The 23,239-nt window shown below is 42.1% G+C and overlaps 1 protein-coding gene and 1 long non-coding RNA gene across 2 annotated transcripts; both read right to left on the bottom strand.

Moving 5' to 3' along the window:
• Positions 1-4,708: 4,708 nt before the first annotated feature.
• Positions 4,709-19,718, bottom strand: si:ch211-112c15.8 (tumor necrosis factor receptor superfamily member 25). The gene is made up of 2 exons (XM_041844933.1): positions 19,637-19,718; positions 4,709-6,040 (listed from the first exon to the last, which is right to left on the bottom strand). Exons 1-2 carry the CDS (start codon positions 19,716-19,718, stop codon positions 5,676-5,678), a joined length of 447 nt encoding a protein of 148 aa, XP_041700867.1. The 3' UTR covers positions 4,709-5,675.
• A 445-nt stretch (positions 19,719-20,163) lies between these two features.
• LOC121538282 lies at positions 20,164-21,216 on the bottom strand. The gene is made up of 3 exons (XR_005995187.1): positions 21,110-21,216; positions 20,503-20,664; positions 20,164-20,236 (listed from the first exon to the last, which is right to left on the bottom strand). It is a non-coding gene; the product is annotated as an uncharacterized LOC121538282 (long non-coding RNA).
• Between the last annotated feature and the right edge of the window lie 2,023 nt (positions 21,217-23,239).

Raw genomic sequence — 23,239 nt, forward strand, 5'->3', positions numbered from 1 at the left:
ACAGCACTTCCAGGTGCCACAACACCCACAAATGTACAGGCTGGGATCAGGTGCACTGGCATTTGGCCATACAACCCTGATATATTTCAGGAATGTGACTTTGCACCCTCACTTGCCACTGATCATCCTGCTCCAGCTGACACACTGGCCTTGCCAGCTGCCTCCCAGGTCACCTCTTCAGCCACCTCTCAGGCCACTGTGCCCAATGCTGTCCAGCCCACCTCTCCAGCTGCCTCCCAGGCCACCTCTGAACAAGACATACCACACTGAACAACAACAAAAAACTATCCTGCCTATGAAAAATGCCCAAACAAAGCACATTGAACCAGAAGATTCAGATTCCTCCAACGAGGAAAACTTCTGCATTGTGTGCATTGAGCACATTAACAATTCCAAGTTCAAGGAGGTCTGGGTGCAATGCTTGGAATGCAAATGATGGGCCTACCAAGCCTGTACCCCAGGACAGCCATACCACTGTCACAACTGTGGCTCTGATTAAGTGAACATGTCCAACACTCAGTCACACACTCAGTCACACACACAGACACACTAGTTTAGCCTAGTTGTTGTTTGGTTGAGAAATACCATTTAGTGGAGGGTAAAATAATAAACATCTGATTATTTATATTTATTATTATTTCTGCCAAACAAAATGTTAAACATGGCAATGTTGCTGTCTTGGTCTCAATAAAGGCATTCAATAATTAGTTGCATGTCATGATTTATGCACTATTTCATTCTGTTATAATTAATCCCAAGCACTGCTACGACTAACCCAGACCATGGAGTAAATTGTAACACTTCACTCCTTGTATTTAACACCATGCATTTGCGGTTTGATTTACATACAGTATATAATAACCACACCAATTTGTAAAGGACAGGTGTAGGTTTGTATCAAGTTTTGAATACACTACCATAAACAATCTCTTGAGAAACTGACGAAAAGGTGAAAAGTGTTACAACCATCCCCGGTCTCCCCTACATTTCACTAAAGGACTCATGATTTAAAGAAATGACAGTTTATTGAAGGAAGTGAAAGGATGCTTCATGGTCCCTTCCTTCCTCATTGGGGAGCAGGAGACAAGATCTTCCTCTCGTGGTGGTGTTAGACACGGGTCCCTGTGGGCTACAGCACGACTCAGTTAGCCATTGAGATTTGGTTGTTGAGTGTCAGTGGTCATACGTCTATCTAGGCTAGATCTATTCTAGATCTATATATGCCTACATCCCAAATGACACCCTATTCACTTTGTAGTGCTCTATCTTTGACATAGGGCACCCGTCAAAAGTAGAGCACTAGATAGGGAATAGGGTACCATTTGGGATGCAACCATATCTCTATTTGGCTCTCTGTTTAAAAATGGTACCTAGACTTCTCAAGAGACTCCTCTGGACCATTTTCCTCAATCTTCAAAATGTATTCAGACATTTTCAGAATAGAGTAGTCTGAAGATAAACATATTTATCTTAGTTCCACAATTCAATTAAATATTAATGCATTTTCAGGTTTACAGAAATGGTATACATAGGCCTAGCTAATAATATTGCCAAATTTTTCTTTGACATCCTTGTGGGTGTTCATCTTCAAAGTGCGCTGTTAGCAACACTTGAAGAGGGAGCTGCAAACGCAGGCAAAACCGTAGTTTATATAAAGCCTTGAAAACTCAGGCGGTAACAGGGGTGGTACGTGTGGCAAGCGAAGCAGCAGAGAAAAATTGCCCGCACGTGCCCATCCCTCCCCGAATCTGCCCTCAGCTTTACATAGAAACCAATGGAGGCCCCTGCGTTTTCCTCGTTGATTACTTTAGGCTCTGAGACTGACTTGGCCTCACGATGTCTGAGCGGGTGTCCTGGCTGAAGTGACAGACCGACTGACTGACTCTGTGATGAACCACTTACTTCAGAACTCCTGCTATTCATGTTCATATGACATTATGTGGACCAGATTACGTCATAAGTGTAAAAACATGCCTGATGCAACAGTTGCAATGGTTTTCTACCCTTTCTGATTCAACACATGAATATTTTAACTCAAACAAGTGGCAGTAGGCCTACAAAGTCAAAATATAAGACTGCTGATATAATACAGTACCTTTTTAATTTTGTTCCTCATGAATGCATGACAGTTCTTCTGTGTGATTCAGTTTTTCTGCATGTAGTCAGCAGTAGTATGCATACATTTTTGCAGTTTGGGCAAATACTTCCATCTTGTGGCTACAATGAAACAGCACTGTATGGTCAATTACATTTGTAATTCAACTTCAGCTTATTAGTGATGATTTTTACACCACAGCATATAATTATTTTACCTTGAGTACCATAGTGCTGTGCATATATTTAAAGCTAGAATCCTTAGTTGCTACATCCATATTGGACTTAATGATATATATATATTAACGATATATACCAATTGATTCTTGAATAATATAACTTATGCCTCATGAGTTAAGTTCAACTTTCGTACCCCATCAGAAACCAAAATATAAGCTTGTTTTCCTCCAATGTTTGTAAACAGTGTAAATGTAAACAAACACTATAGCCTCTAAACATGGTTAAAACTATCACTCATTGATCAGTCCTTGCATCCGTAGCCTAGCGGTTAAGCGCGTTGGGCTGGTAACCGAAAGGTCGCTGGTTAAAATCCCCGAGCCGGCAAGGTGGAGAAATCTGCTGTTCTGCCCTTGAGCAAGGCAGTTAACACCAAACAACAACTGCTCCCCGGGCGCCGATGACATCGATTAAGGCAGTCCCCACACCTCTCTGATTCAGAGGGGTTGGGTTAAATGCAGAAGATACATTGGCATTCAGTTGTGCAAATAACTAGCTATCTGTCCCCTTTCCCTATGAATTTGAGAGTGGTTACATTTCTCCAGGCCCATCCCTCAGCATTTTACCAAAACAGAGGCAGGGTGTACACTTTGTTATTGTTTCAATTAAGGACTCCAGCTTTAATCAAATGTCTACTGTAATTGAGAATAATACAAAACAAAGTAAAAAATCATGCCCTACAGGGTTTGGAATTATTTAAAAAATATTAACTTGTATTACTCTATGCAGCAATATACAGTAAAATAAAGCAACAGGTCAAAAAGCTAGAACGTTTAGTTTTTTTCCATCTTTCTCTGACAATTAACAACAACATACTTATCACCAGAAATGGATAAATACATGTAAAAAAAATACCAGAACATTACTGATAATAACATTTACAAAATATATACAGTACCAGTCAAAAGTTGACACACCTACTCATTCAAAGGTTTTTCCTTATTTTTACTATTTTCTACATTGTAGAATAATACATCTAAATATATTTGAGATTTGAGATTTTTCAAATAGCCACCCTTTGCCTTGATGACAGCTTTGCACACTCTTGGCATTCTCTCAACCAGCTTAATGAGGTAGTCAACTGGAATGCATTTCAATTAACAGGTGTGCCTTCTTAAAAGTTAATTTGTGGAATTTCTTTCCTTCTTAATGTGTTTGAGCCAATCAGTTGTGTTGTGACAAGGTAGGGGGGGTATACAGAAGATAGCCCTATTTGGTAAAATACCAAGTCCATATTATGGCAAGAACAGCTCAAATAAGCAAAGAGAAACAACAATTCATCATTATTTTAAGACATGAAGGTCAGTCAATACGGATCATTTCAAGAACTTTGAAAGTTTCTTTAAGTGCAGTCGCAAAAACCATCAAGCGCTACGATGAAACTGGATCTCATGAGGACCGCCACAGGAATGGAAGAGCCAGAGTTACCTCTGCTGCAGAGGATAAGTTAATTAGAGTTACCAGCCTCAGAAATTGCAGCCCAAATAAATGCTTCACAGAGTTCAAGTAACAGACACATCTCAACATCAACTGTTCAGAGGAGACTGTGTGAATCAGGCCTTCGTGGTTGAATTGCTGCAAAGAAACCACTACTAAAGGACACCAATAAGAAGAAGAGACTTGCTTGGGCCAAGAAACACGAGCAATGGACATTAGACCGGTGGAAATTTGTCCTTTGGTCTGGAGTCCAAATTTGAGATTTTTGGTTCCAACCACCGTGTCTTTGTGAGATGCGGTGTGGGTGAACGGATGATCTCCACATGTGTATTTCCCACCGTAAAGCATGGAGGAGGAGGTGTGGTGGTGCTTTGCTGGTGACACTGTCTGTGATTTATTTAGAATTCAAGGCACACTTAACCAACATGGCTACCACAGCATTCTGCAGCGATACGCCATCCCATCTGGTTTGGGCTTAGTGGGACTATCATTTGTTTTTCAACAGGACAATGACCCAACACTATTTAAGGGCCAGATGACCTAGCCTCCACAATCCCCCGACTTCAACCAAATTGAGATGGTTTGGGATAAGTCGGACCGCAGAGTGAAGGAAAAGCAGCCAACAAGTGCTCAGCATATGTGGGAACTCCTTCAAGACTGTTGGAAAAGCATTCCAGGTGAAGCTGGTTGAGAGAATGCCAAGAGTGTGCAAAGCTGTCATCAAGGCAAAGGGTGGCTATTTTAAGAATCTCAAATATAATATATTTTTTTGATTTTTTTGATTCCATATGTGTTATTTCACTACGGGTCAAAAGTTTTAGAACACTTACTCATTCAAGGGTTTTTCTTTATTTTTACTATTTTACAATGTAGAAAATAGTAAAAATAAAGAAAAACACTTGAAGGAGTATGTGTTCTAAAACTTTTGACCGGTAGTGTATTACTTACATGTAACCGATTGCAACTTTGGTTTTAGAAGTCTCCTAAATGCAGGGGCGCAACTGCATTTAGGAGATTCAACAAGTTTTGTTGATTAAGTTGCTGAGGTAGGGGTGAATCTGCCCATCACTTGTCCTCGACAGGCAGGTAACGAGGGTTGGGGAGTAACCGATTACATGTATGTAATCAGTTACATGTAATCAGATTACAAAAAAGAATAGCTGTAATCATTTCCGTTACTAACAGAATTTTGTAATCAGATGAATCTATCAGTAATCAAATACATTTTGACACCTTTCTGTTTTCTCAATGACATTCAATTCAGCATTGAAAATATGCACAAATTTCAGTTTATTCAACCTGAGCAAGTCTGACCACAAGTCAGAGACCACTATGATGACACACCAAATGCGTTTGATGGATCCTTTTTGTCTTCTTCTAAGGCCTCTTAAGGGGGAAGTAATCCAAATGTAACAGAAAGCAATCAGATAAAGTTACTGAGTTTGGGTAATCAAAAAGTTACGTTAACGTTAACTAGTAACTGTAACGGATTACATTTAGAAAGTAACCTGCCCAACCCTGCAGGTAACCAGTCTCTGAAGTGGGACTTGAACAGGAAGACTACAGTCCAGGTGTGTGAGGGAAGCCTCTAGTGCCGGTGACTAGAGTAGTGGTAGAGCTGCCAACTCCTGATGTCACATGGTCCTTGGTGGTGGGGATTTGATCTATGTCTAATTCACTCTATCCATCAGTCTCTCCCTCTCATTCGTGAATTACTGTAAATAAAGTATAAAAATACCAAAATCTATTTAAAAAGAAGAAGAAAAGAACAGCCTTCGTGGTCTTATGATGCTGTCGTGATGTCATATTCACATCTGGCTATGATCTTATTCTGTGGTAAAGTCATAAGTTATGTCCCAGCAGCCTCCACAATCCTATGTGGTGGTGCTGTGGTGATGTCACATGGGCTAAGTAAGCTTCCAGACTCCATGGTTCTCTGCGGTGAAGTCAACGGTTGTGGCTCTCGACTGCAGTGCTTGCAGCTGCTCCAGGCTGTCCTGCAGTTGGTGGGCACAGCCGGCCAGGTCCATGTAGAGCAGAGCAGAGTAGACATCCCCCAGGCCTGCAGCCGGGCCCTGGCTCCACAGCCTCAGCATTTGGTACTGCCTTTCCATGGAGCCTATGCCTGGCTCCAGCTCCACACGCTCCAGCTGCCGGTCGGGCACGGAGAGCAGACGCAGGAACTCCTTCCAGCGCCGCAGAGGCACCTCCTTGATGATGGCGTACAACACCGTGGCGGGCCAGCGCTCCTCCTGGGTATTCTGTCGAGGGACTGAGGAAGAGAGGGGAAAGGCCGGGAAGAAAGACATTATTGTAGTGTTCAGGTGAGCAAAGATGCAATAGATTGTGTGGTGAAAATTAAATCAAAACTGGTATCAGGCCATTATGGTATGAGGAAACATTATTGTTCGACTGAGGAACAGAGGAAAAGGGGAGGGAGGCAATCCGAAAGGTAATAGGTGAGAGAGATTCTTGAAAAATGTGTAAAAGTGAGCATATACACTGCCTATAGAAAGTCTACACCCCCTTGAACTTTTTTTCACATAAATATTTGTTGCCTTACAAAGTGGGATTGAAATAGATTTAATTGTGATTTTTTTGTCATTGATCTACACAAAATACTCCATGTCAAAGTGAAATTAAAATTCTACATATTTTTTACTAATGAATGAAAATTAAATAATTTAAATATAGTAGTTGCATGAGTATTCACCCCCTTTGTTTAGCCACTTAAATGTAGGGTCCTCAATCAATGTTATATTCATTTTTCGTCTAAAATGAGAATGGTAGCCCCTATCCATGAATACATGGTGTCACCTGAAAGCTGGTACCATACAATATTTGGTGCGATTTAGTACCCTATATGATACTTATGTCATGCAATAAAATGCAAATTAATTACTTAAAAATCATAAAATGTGATTTTCTGGATTTTGTTTTAGATTCCGTCTCTCACAGTTGAAGTGTACGTATGATAAAAATGACAGACCTCTACATGCTTTGTAAGTAGGAAAACCTGCAAAATCGGCAGTGTATCAAATACTTGTTCTCCCCACTGTATGTGTTATTTCATTGTTATGATGTCTTCACTATTATTCTACAATGTAAAAAACTGTACAAAAAAATAAAGATAAACCCTTGAATGAGTAGGTGTTCTAAAACTTTTGACCAGTAGTGTAAGTATTCAGACCCTTTGCTATGATACTCTAAATTGAGCTCAGGCGCATCCTGTTTCCATTGATCATCCTTGATCTGTTTCTACAACTTGATTAGAGTCCACCTGTGGTAAATCCAATTGATTGGACATGATTTGGAAAGGCACACACCTGTCTATATAATGTCCCACAGTTGTCAGAGCAAAAACAAGCCATGAGGTCAAAGGTGTCGTCCATAGAACTCCGAGCCAGGATTGTGTCGAGGCACAGATCTGGGGCAGGGTAAAAAAAAAAAATCTGCAGCATTGAAGGTCCCCATGAACCCAGTGACCTCCATCATTCTTAAATGGAAGAAGTTTGGAACCACCAAGAATCTTGCTAAAGCTGGCCACCCAGCCCAACTGAGCCATCAGGGAAGAAGGGCCTTGGTCAAGGAGGTGACCAAATACCTGATGGTCACTCTGACAGAGCTCCAGAGTTCCTCTGTGGAGATGGGAGAACCTTCCAGAAGGACAAGCATCTCTGCAGCACTCCACCAATCAGGCCTTCATGGTATAGTGGCCAGACGGAAGCCACTCCTCAGTAAAAGGCATATGACAGCCCGCTTAGAGTTTGCCAAAAGGCACCTAAAGGACTCTTGACAATGAGAAACAAGATTCTCTGGTCTGATGAAACCAAGATTGAACTCTTTGGCCTGAATGCCAAGCGTCACGTCTGGAGGAAACCTGACACCATCCCTACGGTGAAGCATGGTGGTGGCAGCATCATGCTGTGGGGATGTTTTTCAGCGGCAGGGACTGGGAGACTAGTCAGGATCGAGGGAAAGATGAATGGAGCAAAGTACAGAAAGATCCTTGATAAAAAGCTGCTCCAGAGCCCTCAGGACCTCAGACTGGGGCAAAGGTTCACATTACAATAGGACAACGATCCCAAGTACACAGCCAAGACAACGCAGGAGTGGCTTCGGGACAAGTCTCTGAATGTCCTTGACTGGCCCAGCCAGAGCCCGGACTTGAACCCGATCGAGCATCTCTGGAGAGACCTGAAAATAGCTGTGCAGCGACGCGCCCCATCCAACCTGACAGAGCTTGAGAGGATCTGCAGAGAAGAATGGGAGAAACTCCCCAAAAACAGGTGTGTCAAGCTTGTAGCGTCATACCCAAGAAGACTCGAGGCTGTAATCGCTGCCAAAGGTGCTTCAACAAAGTACTGAGTAAAGGGTCTGAATACTTATGTAAATGTGATATTACAGTTTATTTTTTTAAATAAATTTGCAAACATTTCTAAAACCTTTTTTGATTTGTCATTATGGGGTATTGTGTGTAGATTGAGGAGGGGAAAAAACATTTAATCCATTTTAGAATAAGGCTGTAACGTAACAAAGTGTGGAAAAAGTCAAGAGGTCTGAATACTGCTTCTTTTTGTTTTGTATTTACAGTATAGAGGTGTCCTGTCCTGTGTAGCCTGTGTATCATTCCAAAGTAGTTACATATTGTATATATTTCACATTAGTTTGCTGGTAAAAGTTGGATATGGAGGCCACCAAATTCTTTGTCTCTAAAGGTAGGCTACCTGTGTCCCACTGTTTGCATTGTATAGGCTAGTATATTTATTTTACATTACAGAAATGTAGTTTTGTTATAGTTGTGGTCAGTTTTTTTGTGTTTTGGACTGTATGTATAGCTTACACCCAGTATAGGCCTGTGTAACTGTGTCCTGTTTGTGCAATATTTCAAGTTAGTTTTCCACCTGGAGGCAGGGGCATAGGCATGGGTGGAAACAGGCCCACCCTACCAGATTAAGCAAAAAAATAAAAAAGGAACACATTATTGCTACAAAAATATTCCTCAGCAACCACCAGCATCGGTGTAGTAATAATGTGTTATTTTTTTGTTTTTGCTTAATCTGGTAGGGTGGAACTGGCAGGGATAGGATCCCACCAGTGGCCCAACCAAATTTGTGCAGGCCCACCCACCAACGAATTTCTGCCTACACCCCTGCTAGGAGGCCATCAAATTCTTGTGGCCATTGCTCCTTTGTCTCTAATGTGTCCCACAGTTTGCATCGTGTGTGTGTGTTTTACACCTCTATGTGAGGCACTCTCCAGTCAGTGTCCAAATAATCTTATTCATTATGATCTAAAAAGAAAAAACGCTCCTAGATCAGATGCTTTGTGGACAGAGGTGAGCTTGCTGCTCTCTCTCACCTGGCCAGTTGTGAAGGGCCAGTTTACAATATCCCTGGCCCGCTATGTCCAGTGGGGGAAGGGAACCTACTGAAGTTTACAGAGTTTACTCTGAGAGAAGGCTGTGAGATGATGTGCTACAAGTCACCAGCAGGCAATTTTAATAAAGTTTAGGATGGGTGTTATCTTTTAGTATATTGTTTTTACATTACAGTAATGTAGTTTTGTAAAATTAGTCAACTGTAATGATGTGTATCTTACAACAATATTGATCCCTTTATTTTATTCCCCACAGAGAGGATGATGACGTTTGGGAGCAAACCGCCCCCCAGCAAGTGCCCCCGCCGTTCAAGGTCTTCACCCTCCACTGCCAGATCCACAACCCCCACTGCTGTCTCTACTGATGGTTCAAGCACCACCACTCCACAAAGGCCCCACTCCTTTTCCACTACCCCCACTGCAGGCCCTGGCTCCACTCCCCTTTCAGCCAGTTCAACTAGAGGTGTAGGGGCAGGGAGGACACCTAGGCCTCAACAGAGAAGAGGGAGGAGCAGAGGGAGGGGCACTGGAACCAGCACAACAGAGGGAGATGAACCTGAGGACAGATAGCATACAGTCTTTGAAGATTATGTGGACCCAGCACTACCCAGGCTGAGACCCAAACGACTTGTTGGCCCACCGTTGGACAGTACTCAAACATACACCCCCTTCCAGCTGTTTCAGCTCTACTTCATCACCTCTGTGCTGGGGACACTAGTTTCCAATACCAATAAGTATGGGGACAAGAAGCAGCAGGGGGAGAAGAAGATGAACTGGAAACATGTCAGCATGGGCAACATGCTCTCATACATTTCCCTGGTGATGTACTGACTGGCGAAGGTATCAAGACTAGTTGACTAGTGGAGCAAGTCCCCGCTCTACCGAATCAAGTTCCCCGCCACCATCATGAGTGAAAACCGTTTCTTGGCCATCAACCGTACTCTTCACATGAGTGACACACAGAATGATGAGGAGAATGACAAGAAGAAGGGGACTGCAGGGTATGATTATCTCGCAAGAGTCAAGCCTGGTTACATTTATAATGTATAACAGTTTTCATTATTTTTCGTGCAAATAGTTCTTATTAATGTGGGACCAATACCGTTTAGGCTTATTCAAATGTGTAATAGCAGTGGAATTACCCACTTTGGAGTGGTTGAAAGGACACTTGCATGTCCCCCGACACCACCACAATGTTTGAGAGAGGTTGACATTTTAGAAATAGTATTTTTATTAGGGCTGACCCCAATTAGTCGACTGGTAGATTGTTTGGTCGATAGGCTGTTGGTCGACAATATTTTTTTTTTTGTCGACCAGTAACAAATATATATATATTTTATGGCACACGAGACACCTGTCTTATTCACGCCCATCTCAGTGAACTAATCCATTGCGGAGGCCGCGGGGATGGCACAGTCCAAGGAGAAGGGGAGTGTGTCTAAGATGCACAATGCACGTCTCTCTCCAGAATGAATTCTCTTCCGCCAATTGTGCACATTCATTGTTTCATTGTGTGATTGGTTTGCGTTTGATTGTTAGTGTCAATCAATTCCCCATTACATATATCACCAATAGTACATTTACCGTTAATTCATTTAATTTCTAATCTACAATGTTTGTTTGGTTACGGTAATTTCTGTTCATGCATTCAATATAATATTATTTCAGTCTTTTACCGTTCTCATTGTCAGAGTGGACACGTTGTTTGCAGAGCGCACAACCTATGCTACACTTGTGAAAAACAAGTTTTGGTTCATTTCATTCCATTTACGAGTTTTGTCAATTTAGTCATTGTTTTTTGTTTGGAGCGCTCCTGTCAATGTTGAGTAAGGACGCACACATGATTACGCATAGAAGTAGGCCAATAGGCTACCTGGCCTGCACACAAATGTAGGCATATAAATGTGTTCATTTAGGGATCTGATAGTATTTCTGATTGGCTTAACGCACCACCACCACTAATGAGCTGTGGCGCTTCTCAAATTAATGTTTTCTTCACCTCAAACAGCAAGTAAACAAAGTCTGTTTTTACATCCATTGAGAATGACAATAGTTCCTAAATCTATTTGAAAAATCTTTCCAGCGCTCTCCCTTTTGATAACCTCTCAGCGTGAAAGGGAAAAATGTAATTCTCTGATCCAGTGGAAACGTCATAAAATAGGCCTACCTGATTCCTTGCGCAAATAGCCTACAGATGTGTCTGTCCCGAGCTCATTGGCAGGATTAACTGAGGGCCGATAATATTTTACACAATGTTGCAAGTTTGCTAGAGCAAGCTTTGGGCCTGACCCAAGTTAATAGTTGATACAATGTTTCAAGTGTGTTGCAGACAGGCCATGCTTAGCCAATGTGATTTTATAGGATATTTCTTTTTATCAGGATATTTTCCACCTGCAGGCTGCAATGTTTTTATTTGTTGGCTTTATAGGCTATTTCTACATACAGTTGAAGTCGGAAGTTTACATACACTTAGGTTGGAGTCATTAAAACTTGTTTTTCAACCACTCCACAAATTTCTTGTTAACAAACTATAGTTTTGGCAAGTCGGTTAGGACATCTACTTTGTGCATGACACAAGTAATTTGTCCAATACATTTTTACAGACAGATTATTTAATTTATAATTCATTGTATCACAATTCCAGTGGGTCAGAAGTTTACATACACTAAGTTGACTGTTCCTTTAAACAGCTTGGAAAATTCCAGAAAATAATGTCATGGCTTTAGAAGCTTCTGATAGGCTAATTGATATCATTTGAGTCAATTGGAGGTGTACCTGTGGATGTATTTCAAGGCCTACCTTCAAACTCAGTGCCTCTTTGCTTGACATCATGGGAAAATCAAAAGAAATCAGCCAAGAACTCAGAAAAAACATTGTAGACCTCCACAAGTCTGGTTCATCCTTGGGAGCAATTTCCAAACGCCTGAAGGTACCACGTTCATCTGTACAAACAATAGTACGCAAGTATAAACACCATGGGACCACGCAGCCATCATACCGCTCAAGAAGGAGACTCGTTCTGTCTCCTAGAGATGAACGTACTTTGGTGCGAAAAGTGCAAATCAATCCCAGAACAACAGCAAAGGACCTTGTGAAGATGCTGGAGGAAACAGGTACAAAAGTATCTATATCCACAGTAAAACGAATCCTATATCGACATAACTTGAAAGGCCGCTCAGCAAGGAAGAAGCCACTGCTCCAAAACCGCCATAAAAAAGCCAGACTATGGTTTGCAACTGCACATGGGGACAAAGATCATACTTTTTGGAGAAATATCCTCTGGTCTTGAAACAAAAATAGAACTGTTTGGCCATAATGACCATCGTTATGTTTGGTGGAAAAAGGGGGAAGCTTGCAAGCCAAAGAACACCCTCCCAACCGTGAAGCACGGGGGTGGCAGCGTCATGCTGTGGGGGTGCTTTGCTGCAGGAGGGACTTGTGCACTTCACAAAATAAATGTCATCATGAGGAAGGAAACTTATGTGGATATATTGAAGCAACATCTCAAGGCATCAGTCAGGCAGTTAAAGCTTGGTCGCAAATGGATCTTTCAAATTGTCACGACTTCCACCGAGGCTGCTTCCCCTCCTTGTTCGGGCAGGCTTCGGCGTTCGTCGTCACCGGCTAACTAGCCACTACCGCTCCATTATTCATCATTGCATTTGTCTTGTCTTGTTTATTTCACACACCTAAAACCAAACACTGCATTCCACAGTAAGAACGTCATACCAAAGGTCAAGCATGGTGGTGGTGGTGTGATGGTTTGGGGATGCTTTGCTGCCTCAGGACCTGGACGACTTGCCTTAATAGAAGGAACCATGAATTCTGCTCTGTATCAGAGAATTCTACAGGAGAATGTCAGACCATCCGTCTGTGAGCTGAAGCTGAAGCGGAGCTGGGTCATGCAGCAAGACAATGATCCAAAACACACAATCAAGTCTATATGAACATTACTAAAAAGCAACAAATTGGAAGTTATGGAATGGCCTAGTCAAAGTCCAGACCTAATCCCAATTGGCTAAAACCAAACACTGCATTCCACAGTAAGAACGTCATACCAAAGGTCAAGCATGGTGGTGGTGGTGTGATGGTTTGGGGATGCTTTGCTGCCTCAAGACCTGGACGACTTGCCTTAATAGAAGGAACCATGAATTCTGCTCTGTATCAGAGAATTCTACAGGAGAATGTCAGACCATCCGTCTGTGAGCTGAAGCTGAAGCGCAGCTGGGTCATGCAGCAAGACAATGATCCAAAACACACAATCAAGTCTATATGAAAATTACTAAAAAGCAACAAATTGGAAGTTTTGGAATGGCCTAGTCAAAGTCCAGACCTAATCCCAATTGAGATGTTGTGGCAGGACTTAAAACGAGCAGTTCATGCTTGAAAACCCACACGTCACTGAGTTAAAGCAGTTCTGCATGGAAGAGTGGGCCAAAATTCCTCCACAGCGACGTGAGAGGCTGATCAACAACTACAGGAAGCATTTGGTTGGAGTCATTGCAGCTAAAGGTGGCACAACCAGTTATTGAGTGTAAGGGGGCAATTACTTTTTCACACAGGGGAATTGGGTGTTGCATAACTTTGTTTATGAAATAAATGAAATAAATACGTAATTGTTGTGTTATTTGTTCACTTATGTTCCCTTTATCTAATATTAGGTTTTGGTTGACGGTGTGATAACATTCAGTATTACAGATATGCAAAAGTAGAGAAAATTAGAAAGGGGGCAAATACTTTTTCATAGCACTGTATACAGTACCAGTCAAAGGGTTGGACACACCTACTCATTCAAGGGTTTTTCTTTATTTTTACTATTTTCTACATTGTAGAATAATAGTGAATACATCAAAACTATGAAATAACACATATGGAATCATGTAGTAACCAAAAAAGTGTTAAACAAATCAAAATATATTTTATATTTGAGATTCTTCAAAGTAGCCACCCTTTGCCTTGATGACAGCTTTGCACAGTCTTGGCATTCTCTCAACCAGCTTCATGAGGAATGCTTTTCCAACAGTCTTGAAGGAGTTCCCACATATGCTGAGCACTTGTTGGCTGCTTTTCCTTCACTCTGCGGTCCAACTCATCCCAAACCATCTCAATTTGGTTGAGGTCAGGTGATTGTGGATACCAGGTCATCTAATGCAGCACTCTAGCACTCTCCTTAGTCAAATAGCCCTTATACAGGCTGGAGGTGTGTTTTGGGTCATTCTCCTGTTGAAAAACAAATTCAGAGCCCTTGACTTTTTCCAAATTGTGTTACATTACAGCCTTATTCTAAAATGGATGAAATTGTTTTTTTCCCACTCATCAATCTACACACAATACCCCATGATGACAAAGCAAAAACAGGTTTTTAAACTTTTGCTAATTTATTTCAAATAAAAAACTGAAATCCCATTTACATAAGTATTCAGACCCTTTACTCAGTACTTTGTTGAAGCACCTTTGGCAGTGATTACAGCCTCGAGCCTTCTTGGGTATGACGCTAAAAGCTTGGCACACCTGTATTTGGGGAGTTTCTCCCATTCTTCTCTGCAGATCCTCTCAGGCTCTGACAGGTTGGATGGGGAGCGTTGCTGCACAGCTATTTTCAGGTCTCTCCAGAGATGCTCGATCGGGTTCAAGTCCAGGCTCTGGCTGGGCCAGTCAGAGACTTGTCCCGAAGCCACTCCTGCGTTGTCTTGGCTGTGTGCTTAGGGTCGTTGTCCTGTTGGAAGGTAAACCTTCGCCCCGGTCTGAGGTCCTGAGTGCTCTGGAGCAGGTTTTCATAAAGGATCTCTCTGTACTTTGCTCCGATTGTCTTTCCCTCTATCCGGACTAGTCTCACAGTCCCTGCCGCTGAAAAACATCCCCACAGCATGATGCTGCCACCGTAGGGATGGTGCCAGGTTCCTCCAGGCATGACTCTTGGCATTCAGGCCAAAGAGTTCAATCTTGGTTTCATCAGACCAGAGAATCTTGTTTCTCATGGTCAGAGTCCTTTAGGTGCCTTTTGGCAAACTCCAAGCGGGCTGTCATGTGCCTTTTACTGAGGAGCGGCTTCTGTCTGGCCACTACCATAAAGGCCTGATTGGTGGACTGCTGCAGAGATGGTTGTCCTTCTGGAAGGTTCTCCCATCTCCACAGAGGAACTCTAGAGCTCTGTCAGTGACCATCAGGTTCTTGGTCACCTCTCTGACCAAGACCCTTCTCCCCCGATTGCTCAGTTTGGCCGGGCGGCCAGCTCTAGGAAGTGTCTTGGTGGTTCCAAACTTCTTCCATTTAAGAATGATGGAGGCCACTGTGTTCTTGGGGACTTTCAACGCTGCAGGCATTTTTTGGTACCCTTCCCCAGATTTGTGCCCCGACACAATCCTGTCTCAGAGCTCTACGGACAATTCCTTCGACCCCCATGGCTTGGTTTTTGCTCTGACATGCACTGTCAACTGTGGGAACTTTATATAGACAGGTGGGTGCCTTTCCAAATCATGTCCAATCAATTGAATTTACCACAGGTGGACTCCAATCAAGTTGTGAAACATCCCAAGGATGATCAATGGAAACAGGATGCACCTGAGCTCAATTTCAAGTCCCATAGCAAAGGGTCTGAATACTTATGTAAATAAGGTATTTGTTTTTTATTTTTAATACATTTGCAAACATTTCTAAACCTGTTTTCGCTTTGTCATTATGGGGTATTGCGTGTAGATTGAGGAAAAAAACATTGAATCTATTTTAGAATAAGGCTAAATTCACTGTACGTGTTTGAGAGTCTCACCTTTCCACAGAGGGGTCATATTAGTGTGTAGCAAATTATCCTTGGTATGACCTTCTTAAAACAACTCCATATAGTTTAGTATTCTGATCATGGAATTCCAAACACGTCATGCGTCTACACCTACATTTAAATGTGTCTACTGTGTCCACAGTCTACCGTGTCTGGATTCCCTTTCCCTTTTCCTGCCCTTTTCCTGCTCTATATTCAAATGCCAGTATGCATTCTACAAACGGTGGAATAGGCAAAGTATGATAACACAACAACTGATGGCAGTAGCTAACTAGCTAGCTAGCAAGCAACGCTAAAGGAATTGCAAACACGTTCCTCACACACTAGAAACGTATTCCTCCAATGTCCTCTGCTCTTGTCCTTCTAGACCTGTCTGCTGCCTTTGATACTGTGAACCATCAGATCCTCCTCTCCACCCTCTCCGAGCTGGGCATCTCCGGCGCGGCTCACTCTTGGATTGCGTCCTACCTGACCGGTCGCTCCTACCAAGTGGCGTGGTGAGAAGCTGTCTCCGCACCACCACGTGCTCTCACCACTGGTGTCCCCCAGGGCTCAGTTCTAGGCCCTCTCCTATTCTCGCTATACACCAAGTCACTTGGCTCTGTCATATCCTCACATGGCCTCTCCTATCATTGCTACGCTGACGATACACAACTAATCTTCTCCTTTCCCCCTTCTGATAACCAGGTGGCGAATCGCATCTCTGCATGTCTGGCAGACATATCAGTATGGATGACGGATCACCACCTCAAGCTGAACCTTGGCAAGACGGAGCTGCTCTTCCTCCCGGGGAAGGCTTGCCCGTTCCATGATCTCGCCATCACGGTTGACAACTCCGTTGTGTCCTCCTCCCAGAGTGCGAAGAGCCTTGGCGTGACCCTGGACAACACCCTGTCGTTCTCCGCTAACATCAAGGCGGTGACCCGATCCTGCAGGTTCATGCTCTACAACATTCGGAGAGTACGACCCTGCCTTACACAGGAAGCGGCACAGGTCCTAATCCAGGCACTTGTCATCTCCCGTCTGGATTACTGCAACTCGCTGTTGGCTGGGCTCCCTGCCTGTGCCATTAAACCCCTACAACTCATCCAGAATGCCGCAGCCCGTCTGGTGTTCAACCTTCCCAAGTTCTCTCACGTCACCCCACTCCTCCGCACACTCCACTGGCTTCCAGTTGAAGCTTGCATCTGTTACAAGACCATGGTGCTTGCCTATGGAGCTGTGAGGGGAACGGCACCTCCGTACCTTCAGGCTCTGATCAGTCCCTACACCCCAAACGAGGGCATTGCGTTCATCCACCTCTGGCCTGCTGGCTCCCCTTCCTCTGCGGAAGCATAGTTCCCGCTCAGCCCAGTCAAAACTGTTCGCTGCTCTGGCACCCCAATGGTGGAACAAGCTCCCTCACGACGCCAGGACAGCGGAGTCACTCACCACCTTCCGGAGACATTTGAAACCCCACCTCTTTAAGGAATACCTGGGATAGGATAAAGTAATCCTTCTACCCCACCCCCCCTAAAAAAAAAAAAAAAAAAAAAAATTGTCAAGTGGTTATCCCACTGGCTATAGGGTGAATGCACCAATTTGTAAGTCGCTCTGGATAAGAGCGTCTGCTAAATGACGTAAATGTAAATGTTATAATGAAAAGGTGCCTCTCGGAGACATGTGGGAAGAGTGCTGATAACTTCGCCCACTGTATGCGCTTTTGGTAGCCTGATTGCGTCCTGACTGAGGAGAAATCTGTACACAATGCATCCCTTACCACCTCCTGAAGTGGTCAGGCAGATCTGAACACAATAACACCACAAAGTGTATTTTCTAATAGCAGAAGTCGCATGTAAGTGTCAAGTGTAGACACGACCTTGGAGATGTCCCTTGACCGCACCTGACACGCATTACTAAAATGTCTGTAAAGGTCTAGCTGTTGTGTCCAGTAATCCTATTTTTTCCCTCTAGAGGTTTTTGACTTGTTGTGGAAGCAAGCTGATGTGTTTCCAGCTCTTTTCATCAATAATTGACTTATAGCTTGTCCAAAAAACGGTTACTTTGTGTGTGCTTAATCTTGTGTGATCTGAACTGTGCCATTCCTGTCTATGTTCTGACCATTTCCTTATCTCCCAGGTGTTTTCTTTCCAATGATACCAAGTTTATGCATGTCCTTTTCATATAACTGCTTATTAAAAGCAGTTACTTTTGGGCATGTCTATGTAGACAGAAATCGACATTTTTGCCATTACATTTAAGATGCTTTAGGCAAGCCTAAATTAGTTCAGAAGTAACATTTGGCTTAACAAATCACACGCTATATCATACGCTATATGGACTCTGGGTGAAATAACGGGTTGAAATTATTCAATGACTACTCCTTCCTCTGTCCCCCATACATACAACATATGTAAGGTCCTCAGTCAAGTATTGCATTTCAAGCACAGATTCAACTACTATTGTGTAGATCGTTGACAAAAAATGACACATCCATTTGAATCCCACTTTGTAACACAATAGAATGTGAAGAAATCCAAGGGGGGTGTACACTTTCTATAGGCACTCTATGTAATGGAGTGTGGGCGAGATTTCATCAAAACTGGTATCAGATCATTTTTGGGATGAGAGGAAACACTGTGAGGATGTGTTTTTAGGAGTGAGAAATGTTGTATCAACAGAAACATATCTCTGTCTAGTCTGTGTAAATTATGAGACCTGGTAAGTGTGATGCTAATAGGTTAAATAACAAAATGCTTCCTAGAAATAAAGGTATTTGTACACTATGCAAAATCCCAGTCCAGTAATTTGTTTTTGTGGGGGAAGCCTCAGTCTGGATCCCAATCTACATAAAGGAAATGACACACAACCTTGCTCTATAACCTTACAATGACACCACAGGGGAATTCTGATGTTGACAACCATAAGCAATCTTCACGTAAGCTAAACGTGGTCATACTATGTCATCTTAAAGAGACAGAAACGTGATTTTGACTGAAATATCAACAAGAAGGCCTAACCAAACATTTGAGGTTAGAACCGGGTGGAAAGACTTGGGACAAACCCTTACTCTTATCATATTTTGTCACTAAAACTACGCTAACTAACATCACGCTTATCAGGTGCATATTTTCAGTGGATTGGATGTTGGAATCAGAGTGTAATTTGCAAGATGGATAAGGCAACACGCTCAAATGTTAAAGGTCGAGCAGCTGAAGGCTGCTTCTCGCTATCGGATTTGCCATTTTCTCTGAAGCTCAGCTTATTTCTGATTCATATCATGAAAGTGTCCCAGTTTCCACCTACACATGCACGCACACCACCTACACATGCACGCACACCACCACGTGGCTGACCAGAGATAGGTTTTACGCTGACACGCTGAGGTGTTAAAGGAAAGGCGGTTGTTTTGATTCTGAGAACACAACAAACCACAGCAGAGATTCTACCCACATCAGGAACAGGACAGGACAGGTAAGTACTATGCTGTACACACTACTCAGAAATGTGCTTGATGGGATGTCAGTCCTATTTCATCTCAAGAGTACCGGGACTTTTGCTTCAGATTTTTGAAACATTAAAGTTATTACAATATGTCATATACATTTATTATAAATCCAAGCTTATGAACCCAACCTTAAGTAGTACTACTGTAGCTTGATAGAGCAGCTGAAATGCAATGTTGCCCAACTAAGGCTTATGGCAAAGCAACAGACAACTACATTGAAGACTTACTTCTGGGCTCTCTGCCTGGCAGCAGGGGTGTGACAAGGGTGTAATACTTATTCTTCGCAGCACTGTGAGAGAACGTCGTCATGGGAATCCCTTCAGTAATGTTCAGTGTCTTGGAAGGGACAGCAGACAGACACAAGTCCTTAGCATCTGTCTGGCTAAGCAGTGCAGCAAAGCATCCATACACACATACAGTATATGTATGGTAACATATCAAAATAGATACTGGTCATTTGCTAAACTAGACATGTTTCAAATCAATTATGACTTTGTAATTAAAGAGGATAAAGACAAATGATTGGAAGAAAATAAACATATTGATGTAAACAGTAATTAACAATGATTTTGTTTTGACATTATTAGTAATTTAGCAGATACTCTTATCCAGAGCGACTTACAGTAGTGAGTCCATACATTTTTTTCCCCGTAATGTAGGTTTTGCACCTGCTAGTCAGGATTGGTCTACAGGTGAATAAAATATACTTTTCTCATCTTCTTTATCAATTGTATAATTTGCTTCCTTTCCCACACTATAACTGATAATGATCCAAATATAACACAAGAAACGGATACTTACCAGTGAAGTTTGGCCATTTGGCTGACCTGTTTGAGTTAAAGACAAATTATCAGAGTTTCCTGCACCAATTGTTGCAGTGAATAACTTGTATTCACACCAGAGATGAATAATTATATTACTGCTAATAACAATTGAAGTTGCATAGCTAAAAATTACCCATATTTTCATGTAAACCAAGTATTACATTCAACACTTTAAAGGGGTCCAATCTCAGTAGGCCATTGGCTAAAGAGTTGAATTGACAAGCAAGAGCCCACATTGTCAAATGGGTTACTGGATAGTTTATCATTACCGTTGGCTGATGTGTCCCTTGTAGGCAACTGGAGGTCCTTTTCAGGGGTCGCACAACAGCCATGTACCCTCCATCCACCCTTAGTCAGGACAATGAGACAGGCCATTAACAGAGTGGTCACCAGGACAACCACAAGGACATACCCGATGGTCAGGAGGGGATCTGTTGAGGATATGAATAAGTATAACCATCAATGGTGTTTTTCATACCACAAAAACAACTGAACTATGTGACTACATTTAATGTTCAGAAGAATGAAGGGTAGAGAGCAAAAATATTAAACTAGAGCACATTTTTTGCATGGAGGAGACATTCAAGTTACTGGAGAATATTTTACATCATAGAATTTGCCAGTATGATGCACTAACGCTGTAATATGATTAATGCTATCAATTATCAGTGGCAATAGTTACCATTTGAGTTGACTTACACTTTATAATTGTTCATCCAATCAGCATCCAGGAACCAAAAAACCAATTTTATAATTGTAAAAAGGTAAGGCTGTCTGACTGTTAATGACAGGCGCTATGACAGGATTATGAAGGCTTCATGAGGTCACTGAAATAACTGAAAGATCTGTGGAAGCAAAGGTATTGGTGGAACTCACAATGGTCTGGACCTATTTGAGTGATGCTGGGGTTGGATGTCGAGTTTAGGGGTCTCTGAGTTGTAGTAATGGTGCAGAAGGTGTGACATTCTGTATACTTTGAACAGTCTTTACTGAAACATGAAGACAGAAAAACACAAGATCACACATTAAAACCAGAGGGGATTTCCCGGAAAACCCTATCACATTGACATTCATAACAATTGTTTTATATGACACCAACAACACTTATGTATACATGTCAAGACTGGACAAGGGAATGTCAGATGGATCCAATGTTTAGAAAACTTTCAATGAAAGGAAGGTTTGGATATAGACGTTTTTTGTATGTTGTGCTTTTGCGTTGTACCCAATGCAGTCTAGAAATATAAACTCTCTCAATCTTAGTGTCACAACTATGATTACCAGTAGTTATTATTTTTTACTTAAATCAGAGGGCTGAAAATGAATCTTGTATCTGTGATATGTGGGCGTGCCTTTAGAACATTGATTACCAGAAACACAAGAGTACCTCAGAAACATAGACAGGATGTTCAGGAACTTCAGATCTTATAAATCTAATAAAGCTCCACTTTGAGAGGAAGTCCTCAACCCACTGACCTCAATGCATGCCATTATAGGATCTGATTGATCTTTCAGCAGCATCCAACAAATAACTGTGCTTCCTTAGTTTACGTCAACAACAGAGCACGTTAATTCTCTAGTACACTGGATTAAAACCCATGGCTGAGTCATTTCAGGGAAATCAAGCCTACATCAAAAGAACTGTGGGTTTTGAGGGGTTATGCTGAAGAAGTTCCCTATATAGTGCACTACTTTTGACCAGGGCCCATATCAAAAGTAATGCACTATATAGGGACTACAGTGCCATCTGGGATGCAATCAAGGTCTCAATGTGAAACACTGTGGATGTGTCTGAGGTACTTTGGCAGGAATACAAATTTGATTTTTAAAAATGTTTTAGGATGTTCTATGGTTATTGCCTCTGTCAAAATGTGATGGGTTGGTGAGACTGTGAAGAAGTGTGTGAGCACTACACCTTGTCACTACAGAATATTGTATTGTCAGAGCTAAACAGAAAGGGTGGTGCATATGCTCAGCTTACTAAATGTATAAATATTGTAGAAGCTGGAATCTGGTGGTCATACGTTTGGCATTTGATGCAGCGTGATCCATGGTTGGAAATCTTTGGGTAGTGTCCCTTCATGCAGCCACATTTAATGTCATTCTTGGGCTCACAACTCTTCACCACCATTTGAGACACTAAGACACAAAGACACAGCAAAGACACTGTCTCCGTCTCACTCCTATCACATAAACACAAACTCCCAAGGGGAAAGATATACACTATTTCTTACACACACACACACACACATCCTCTGTCAATAGAAACAGCTCTAGCAGTGTAAAATATTTCTTACAATAACTTTTTTTAAAGTTTCTAGATAGGCCTAAATCCTGTGGTAAATAGTGATAACTACAGTCTCTTTGCACACTGCGAGTGTGGTTCTGCTGACAGAATACGCTCAAGTCACACACCATAAATAAACACACAGATGCTCTTCACATAAACATGAACACACATGTATGAAAAATAATTGCAGCACTCAGTGCATTATTACACTGCAGTCCAGAAATGGTCACGTAAATAGGAGTGAAGAATGCTTACCTCCTTCATCACATGTTGTACAGCGTAAACAAGTTGAACTATTATTTGGTATTGCAGTGTATCCTTTGCCCGCAATACATTTTCTGCATTTGAAGGTTCCTTTTACTTTGTGAAAACCTGAAAGACATGTTGAAATTCAGTACAATGCATATGTATCTTCGCCAAGTGTTGCACAAACATTGTATTATATGCACTGTAATATGTCTCAATTTAATTACTGTCTAACATCAAGATTGTAAACAAAGCTACAACAATACTCTATACACCAGGGGTACTCAAATACTATCGGAGAAGGTCTGGTCACACAAATTTCCTAGGTGGCAAACGTCCGGATGGATATTGTCATTTATCGGCGTAGTAACAAACCCCCACCTCATAACCCATGCATCCCCAAATTGTTCAAACTGTTTACACCCCTCTTGTTGGCAGAGATACCATTTTGCTGTTTTAAAGCTCATTTC

This window comes from Coregonus clupeaformis, chromosome 24, assembly GCF_020615455.1.
Source record: "Coregonus clupeaformis isolate EN_2021a chromosome 24, ASM2061545v1, whole genome shotgun sequence".
In the NCBI taxonomy this organism is placed as follows: domain Eukaryota; kingdom Metazoa; phylum Chordata; class Actinopteri; order Salmoniformes; family Salmonidae; genus Coregonus; species Coregonus clupeaformis.